Here is a 9,100-nt window from a genome sequence, read left to right as displayed (position 1 = left end):
TCAGAATTGAAACGTTGCTCCAAATGGCTTTAGCCGTGCTTAGTGACTAGATCTGAATAGCCAGGTACTTCCCCACCTTCCTCTTTCCCTTCCCCACTTACCTTCAGCCTCACAACATCCCCCAATTGGGGATGCCATAGTCTCACTGGCTCCAGACGGGAGCAGTTGGGACTCTTGTGAGGTATTCACTATAAAAAAATTTAAAAAAACTAAAAAAAAAATTTCTTACTAAAATCTTGTTGTTGGGCTTAACGAAAAAAAAAAAATTAAAATTACTAAACAAACCAACTTAAAAATAAATAAAAATTGTAACTTTCAATGATAGAAATATAAAAAAATCTTAAAAGATTGCGAAAAATTCCAAATTTTCATTTTTGAATAAAGGTATGATTTGTTGTCTGCAGGTGTTGCTGACTGGCTGCCGCTGTGTGGAGCTGGACTGCTGGGACGGTGAGGATGGCAGCCCCGTCATCTACCACGGCCACACTCTCACCACCAAGATCCCCTTCCGCCGGGTCGTGGAAGCCATCGCCCGCGCAGCCTTCGCGCGCTCCCCCCTGCCCCTCGTGCTCAGCATCGAGAACCACTGCAGCCCTCCGCAACAGGTTGTCATGGCCGACACATTCAAGGTAGGCGGGCAAGGGTACCATTCATTGGATAATCATCACCTCTGCCATAGGTCACCCCACGTGAGATTAGTCTGTTCGGTGGTGGATGCATCTGTCCACCACTCGTCACCACATTAATCTGTCTTACTCCTTTCCTTCCCAGTATAGGAGTGATGGGTCACAGACCAGCCTATTCACAACCAATGCGTTGAGTTGGTTTTTGACCTCATCTGCTAGTATTGTAAGTTATTGATATCTTCAGCTAATGACTTTTCTCAATGATTTAGGCCGTGTTCGGAGATAGACTGGTGACTTCCTTCATGACAGAGTGGGATCAGGCGGACGAGCCCCGCCTGCCGTCACCCGCGCACCTCAAGGGCCGCGTGCTCATCAAGAACAAGAAGATCTTCAGACACGAGCTTCCCACCATACAGTCCCATCCGCAGCAGACCAGGTTAGCCACATATCTCCGCTTAAATTCCTATGTGACTTCTGTTGTTTAAACAGCGTTCATGCATAACTTTAATATCTAATATCTAAAATAAATATATTGTTTCAGGGGCCAGAGTAATGGCGCCACCAAGCCCAGTGCGGAACCGCTCCGCAACAGCTCGCTGGTGTCTGCGCAGAGTGCCTGTTCGTCTTCTTCGGTGTCAGAATACTTCTCCGACGAAGAGTATGACGATGATGACGAAGAAATTGACGGTATTATACTAATCATTAACTTTTTTTACATTAAATTCACACAAGAGTGAGACTTCATTACTTATAAGGATGCTATGTGGAAAGTTTTTGGGAGGAAATAAAGAAGTTTACATGGGCTTGAAGAAACTAATAATGTAGGAGGGAGGAAACACAGAGGATGACAAATCGTTCCACAGCCGGGCTTTTGATTTCAATAACAAGTTGTAGAAACGACACCAGTTATCAGACTATATACCGATGCTGATGGAATCAATGATGTTAGTTCCTCGGAACATTGTTCACTGAAGTACCATTAGAACATAGACAGCATTTCTGTTTATTAAGATTGGGGAATCAATCTAACAGACCGCCATGGGGTTTACATGGGGTGAGCAGTTGCTTACTGTCTGTCCACTTACACTACGCCCAACTTAACTCTACCTGAGGTGGTCACTTAAAGTTAACTAACTAATTCGCAGGGGTAGGCAGAGAGGACGGACCGCCAAACAACTCTGCGTCTCATACATACTCTTCTATTATTCTGACTCTTGACATGGCCCAACTCGAGTATCTGATTCACTTGATCGTGCCATGTCTTCAAAACTAACTTTCGCAGCTAATTTTGAATATGTGCTAAAGAAGGTATCTAAAAAAGTCAATTTTCTTAGAAGATTAAGAAATAAACTAAATGGAAACACTACAGAGCTGATTTATAAAACTATAGTTGCTCCACATTTAGATTATTGCTCTACTATGTTGTATTTGGCCAATGAAGGAAACTTGAACAAGCTAGATGTTATACAGAATAGAGCTATGAGATGTATACTAGGAAAAGGAAAATACGCAAGCATAGATCAAATGAGAGAACAGCTAAATTGGATTCCTATAAAAAAGAGACTATTATTTAATGTGTTAATTTTTGTACATAAAATCATGAACAAACAAATGCCAAAATATTTTAAGGATGAAATTGTTTTTAATAGAGATGTTCATAATTACGAAACCAGAAATGTAAATAGGATTAGATTGCCACATATGAAAAAAACAAAATCACAGAACTGCCCAGTGGCGGTTTTCTCTAAAGTGCGTTTGTGCGGCGAACCCCCATTAAAAATATGAGAAAATAAAACATCCTTGTTTTATAATAATATAAGCACATTATAGATAGCACGCTATTAAAATTTCGCCTTCAAAACCCGCGCCACCGAAAAATACGATGCCTATTCCAAATTTGTGCGAGTTAAAATCCGCGCCAAACTCTCCATACAAAATAATCTTAGCCGGTACAGACCCTATGACGGTGATATATACAACATTTGGTCTTTCTTTGCAAAAATAAGACAAATTGTGTGCGCCGAACACGCGTTGTGATATCACGTGACCTCCGAACATTGACGAATGTAACCGAAGAAACCCGAGAACTTCGCGGCCGACGTTTAACCTTTGAACCATAGGGATGCAAGTTAAGTGTTATTTTTTTATGTTATATTATGGTATTTAACTTTGTAGTCATTTTTGTACATATTTTTGTTTTCTTCTTTCTGCATTTCTCCAACCGTTTGCTTATGGCATTTGTAAATCTACTACCTATTTTTAAATTTATTTCGTGCCACCTTTATTTGTTTTTTTTGATGTTTTAAAATATCTATTATATATTCTACGAAATTATTCTTCTCTAAAAAACAATAATAATTAGCAACATACCTACATTGAGTGCTATAAAAACATTAAACAATTTAATTCCTATAAAACTTTTCTCATTATCTAATAATTGTGTCTAGGTAAAGTGATTTAAAAACAATAATATGTAGGTACCCCTCCCACTAACTTTATTTAAGTTGTGTGACTGCTGCCGTATTCGACTATTTGACGTAGGACAACAGTAAGTAAATTTTAATTAGATATGTTTATCTTCTCTTGAATTTCTGAACCCCCTGTTAAAAAGACCACGAACCGCCACTGGAACTGCCTAATGTACAAAGGACTAAAAATGTATGATGAAATGCCTGAAAGTCTGAAGAATGAAGGAAGAATGAAGAATTTAAAAAGAAATGTTATATTTATTGTAAAAATATGTAAAATTACAAAATGAAATATGATCTTCTTTATATTAGTTTATATTCAAATGTATAAACTAACTCAATAAATAATAAAAAAAATGTCTTCCTCCGGCGTCCCCGACTTCTGCTACCATTCGCATTTGCTTCATATATCCTCCTTACACTCCTATCTTCGCTCGTTCGCTCAACATGCCCAAACCATCTAAGCGTCCCTTTCTTGATCTTACTCATTACGCTTACATCAGCCTTGCACTCTTTGTGAATCTCCACATTTCTCACACAATCATACATGGTTTTACCACACATACACCTCAGGGATCTCATTTCAACAGCATTCAATCTACTTTCATCTTTTTTTCTGCCAGTTCCATCCTCACTGACTTACATCGGGGTAGGTACCAGCACTCCATTGTGGACTGCTAGCTTCGCTTCTTTGGACAATTTTTTGTTAGCGCCAACTGCGTTCAGTCCTCCATGAATGGAGTTACCTGCATTTCCCCTTGTTTCAATATCTCTGTCAGCCTTCCCATCTCTCTAGAACATACTTCCTAAATACACAAACTCATCCACCTGCGACAAGTATTCCTCAGCAACAACTATATTGCACACTGTTTTCGTACTCTCTCTTTCATAATATGTACCTAAAGGTAGTTATTTTTTTCTTATAAGTTGTTTGTTTCTTACAATAAACCAATTCTTTCCGACTCTCCACATTTTTACAAGGTTTTACAAGCATACTCCTCGGGAATCTTATTCTTACAGGATGCGGTGGTCCTTATTTTGATCTTAATGATATAACCTTCCCAGAAAAAGAACTTCACAGCATCCTGAGTTCTCTGGACGAGAAGGCGGAGATGCGTCCATCCCTCTCGCAGTATCCGGGTTTCAGGCGAAGCGAGGGAGACAGCGACAGTCCTCGACAGCAACCTGCATCCGCTGCGGGCAAGCGGGGTAACCAGATCGCCAAAGAGCTTAGCGATCTGGTCACTTACGTTCAGGTAAACATATGCATTTTATCAAACATACTAATTTCTATCTGTGAGTGATTAAAACCCTAATTGTTTTGAACATTATAAGTAACAGAATTAAGCCAAATAATATAGATCGTTCTCTCTTGTGCGCTTGGGTGAACTTACGTTACTTACTCCATTTTGTTTTCAGGCTATAAAGTTTCGTGGACTAAACCCAGGACCAGGTCTGGACACCGTTGGGTTGACATCAGCTGTACGCTCTCCGCACCAAGCCACCGTACCTCCTCCCCCCGCCGCCAGGAGCTTCGACTCTTCGGAGAGTGGTGACAGCGGAGGGGCACAGGTAATGAATACCTTCAAACATTCATTTACTGTACTTAGGTATAATCGATAGCGCGCCATCTGCAACTATTTACTAAAAATAAAGAATTAAAGACTATTCTTTCTTTCTGAAAGTGACGATACCTCTAGCTATCAGTATCAGGTATTATTTTTTTTATTTTTTTATTTATTCACATTTAAACCCGCTAAACTACTTATGTAGTTTGTCAGCAGGGACATAGAGACAACATTTATACACTCATAAGATACAATTTGAACGGTACATAATTATATAAATTGGTTACATTGCAGAAAAGTTTAAATAGCAGCATAAAAGCCTTATATAATAAGCAAGTAAAAATAAATGTATGAACAAATTAGTATTATCAACAAGTACATCAATAGTTTCATAAATAGAGGTAGGTAGTCAGGTATTACAAAATAATTGTTTTTCCATTTTCTAAGAATATGAATTCCATTTCAGGGGCATCAGTATAGATCATTTTTATCCAATAACCATTTCCTTAGATTATATTTAACATTAGCAGTATGCATGTTATTATTTTTAATTGTCATTGGTAATAGGTTAAAAATTTTGGGTACTATATAGTTAAAAGTTCTTTCACTATATTTATTAGTACATTTCGGAACTACCAGTCCTTCATTTTGAGTGAATCTTGTGTTATGTTTATGGCAAACTCTTTCCCTATACAGTGAATCAGACAATATAACATGTTGACTTACAATATTATAAAACAATAATCCTCTGACAGGTAAAATATTCAGACACTTGTATATTAATTTAATGTTACTTCTGTGTTGATTGTCATATTTATGGATTAACAATTTTATAATGGAGTTTTGTAATGTTTGTATATAGCTTATATTAGTTTTACAAGAATGTCCCCAAGAAGTAATTCCATAACGTATAGTGGATTCAGCCAGAGATAAGTAGATTAACTTTAAAGTACTTATAGGCACGAAATATTTTATTTTATAAATCCTACCCACAATAGCTCGTAGACGTTTACAAACATTAGCAATGTGTACATCCCATTTCATGTAGCAGTCAATAGTAACACCAAAATATACATAATTTTTGACAAAATCAATGGTTTCACATGAACAGGGCTGTGCAACATTTTTATGTATGCAGTCAAATGTGTGTGTATACAATGAAGGAATTACATTACATCTGGCGTGTGGAGATCTGATGTGCATAATTTTAGTTTTTTTGGCGTTTATAAAGAGGCCTGCATCATGCGACCATTTCAGAAGGGCAATAAAATCATGTTGCATAAGGTTCATTGCAGTAACCAGATCTTCGTGCGATATTACGAGCGCCTAGGATTTCTCTAAGACCTCGCTGGAAGGTACGACACATCTCGCTACCAGTATCATGCCTTGAGCCTAAGACCTGCTCAGCATCTCTGCTTGGTTCAAGGCTGCGCACTCGCTTTTATAGGCCGCTGGCGGTACATCCTTCGGTATGTAGCGAAGAGGCGAGCCACTGATTGGTGATTTGTGAACTGTGTGACCAGTAGGACATCCACGATGACCTCCGTTTGTGGAAGGACGCCGTGTTAGATGAGAGCGAGAAAGTATTTATGCTCTCGCGGTTTCGTCTCGTTACATTCTGTATTAACAAGGAACAACTAGAAACGCCTTTGTATTTTTTTCAATTTTTAGAAAAGCATACAGTTATACAAATTAGTGTCATAAAAAAAGTATGAAAAAAATTATGTTTTCATTTTTCTATTTTTTAATAAATTAAAACCAAAATTTCCTCTGAAATAATCAGATTCCTAAGTTGGTAGTTAAATTCTTAAATAACTGCTTTTTTTATTTCAAGTCCAGAATTTTACAATAATTTAACAAAAGAAATGTCACTACCAATGACAATTTTGAAAAATAATACTAACTGAACCATTAAAATGGCCACCATCTTGAACCAGAAACGGACACTACAAACAAATTTAATGACAGACCAAATGCAAAATTCAGTCAATTAGTTTCCAAAATGTTGCATTTACCGGTGAAGTTTTGGCTGAATTCTGGGATATTACTGTCCAATTATACAATGAATATTATAACCGATATTTCGACCATTTAACCGCAGTCATTGACAATATTGACGTATTGATCTGTTAAAAACACCCCCTCGACTTCTGGTTGCAGACGGTGCGGCGAAGTGGTGCGGCCAACCCGCAGCACCCGGTGTACCAGTGCTGTACTCTCGGGGAGCCGCTGGCCAAGAAGGTCTGCCGCAAACACCCGCAGGCCACCATAGCGCACACGCTAACGCAGCTAATGAGGACTTATCCGGCTGGGTAAGCTTGAGAATAATTTTCACAAAGGATTCGCACGGAACTCCCGGTGTAACTACGGGGGCAGTAGTCAACCGCGTGGTTAGAACGCTAGATACAGAAATTAAAGCACTCCTTAGTCCTTTAGTTTTTACAGTTCCCTACAAGGATAATGTAAAATTTGAAGGAATAATAATAATAATTGGATGACTTGTAAAGCGCTGTTTTTGTGCAAAATCACCTCAAGGGCGCTGTACAAATTTATAATCCATTCCTACAATGATCTATGTTATTACTAACTATTTATGGAGATAATATACAGTACAATACTTACCTGGTAGGTCACTTGATATTAACACTTAATTAACATTAACTAATTATTTATTAGCGAAATTTATATACAGGATTTAGGACATAATTGGATATAACTGGACTTTCTCTCAGGAATGGTATATTTAATTTAAAGGTATGACAGCTTAAAAAGATAAGTTTTTAGTTTAGACCTGAATTCTGTTGGACTTGTTATGGATCTTAGTTCCGGAGGGAGTTTATTCCAAGCCTTCGGCCCAGATACTCCGAAAGCGCGATCACCAAACTTAGTATTTGGCTTACGCTTAGGTTCCATCAGTCTGCCTACAGCTGATGATGTTGCTGATCTAAGAGTTGACTGTTTAAGAGTAGAGTGTTTTCCGGGACGCATAGTTCAGAGATGTAGGGTGGGGCCATTTCATTGATGGATTTAAACACCATCCATCACAATTTGTACTGGTTTAAGTCCCAACTGATTACAATCATTTGGATCCTGTGAGACTATGGCATCCTCAATTGAGGTATTTTGTGAGGCTTAAGGTAGTGGGGAGGGGAAGAGGATGGTGGGGAAGTAAATAGCTATTCAGATCTAGTCACCTAACATGGATAAAGCCAAGCAACATTTCAATTCTGAATCTCTTAAACCAAACAATATTGAAATTATATTCCCTCTGGAAAGTGCAACAATTGTACATTATAGAATTTAAATGATGAAGTGGTGAAATATGATGTGTACCTTTGGATAGAATAGAATCAAAGAATAAATTGTTTAATACTTTGAGATATTAAAAGAAGAGTAAATGCAGGTAATTCCATTAATGGAGGACTGAACGCAGTTGGTGCTAACAATTGTCCAAAGAAGCGAAGCTAGCAGTCCACAATGGAGTGCTGGTACCTACCTGATGTATGGAAGTGAGGCATGGAACTGGCAAAGAAAGGATGAAAATAGATTAAATGCTGTTGAAATGAGATCCCTGAGGCGTATGTGTGGTAAAACCATGTTTGATCGTGTGAGGAATGTGGAGATCCGCAAAGAGTGCAAGGCTGATGTAAGCGTAATGAGTAAGATTAAAAAGGGACACTTAGATGGTTTGGGCATATAGAGCGAATGAGCGAAGAAAGGAGTGTAAGGAGAATATACGATGCAAATGTGAATGGTAGCAGAAGTCGGGGACGCCCGAGGAAAACATTGCACAACCAGACAGTGAATCAGATACTTGAGTCGGGCCGTGTCAAGAGTCAGAATAATAGAAGAGTATGTATGAGACGATGTATGAATGTGAATGAGGCAAGAAGTGTGTGGTGTGACCGAGTTGTTTGGCGGTCCGTCCTCTCTGCCTACCCCTGCGGGGAAACGGCGTGATGGTTAGTTAGTTAGTTACTTTGGTCCGTACAAAAACACAATTTTATTTAAGAAGGCATCCAAATACAATTTTTTTTTTTTTTTTTTAAATTGCCGGAAACCCGGGCGTTTATTGCAATTACATGTTTAATATAACAAATGTGAAAGTAACCCGCCTCACTAGAAGGTTTCTCTTCTGAGGCGGGTAGAAATACAATAAATATACAAATACAATATTGTATTTGTATGCCTTTCTCGAAAGAATTATTTATTTTGCAAACTCGCATAACTTGCAATAAGTATTTTTTTTTTCTGAAATAATTAAATTTGCACCATCTATGAATGAGTAGATTAAGAATTCTTAGAATTTATGACTTTCTAGGTTAACTAGATAAATATTTCAACAATGTGTATTTTATAAAAGTCACTTGAGTATAATTCTCCCATCTGGAACCACATCACAACCAATACTCATGTACAAGCTATTGAAATAATTAAT

At 38.0% G+C, this 9,100-nt stretch overlaps 1 protein-coding gene across 1 annotated transcript in view; it reads left to right on the top strand.

Annotated features, from left to right (window-relative positions):
- Window positions 1–9,100, top strand: part of LOC149414526 (1-phosphatidylinositol 4,5-bisphosphate phosphodiesterase epsilon-1-like) — a 194,080-nt gene that overhangs the window by 170,745 nt on the left and 14,235 nt on the right. The window contains exons 23-28 of the mRNA XM_089644215.1: window positions 405–629; window positions 896–1,062; window positions 1,168–1,313; window positions 4,160–4,350; window positions 4,514–4,666; window positions 6,823–6,974. Coding sequence (XP_089500341.1) covers window positions 405–629; window positions 896–1,062; window positions 1,168–1,313; window positions 4,160–4,350; window positions 4,514–4,666; window positions 6,823–6,974 — 1,034 coding nt within the window. The remainder of the gene's footprint in view (window positions 1–404; window positions 630–895; window positions 1,063–1,167; window positions 1,314–4,159; window positions 4,351–4,513; window positions 4,667–6,822; window positions 6,975–9,100) is intronic.

Source organism: Hesperophylax consimilis, chromosome 20, assembly GCF_061612785.1.
Source record: "Hesperophylax consimilis isolate HC1 chromosome 20, BYU_Hcon_1.0, whole genome shotgun sequence".
Classification (NCBI taxonomy): Eukaryota; Metazoa; Arthropoda; class Insecta; order Trichoptera; family Limnephilidae; genus Hesperophylax; species Hesperophylax consimilis.
Note: the sequence above shows the minus strand (reverse complement) of the source record. Positions and strands in the feature narration are given on the sequence as shown.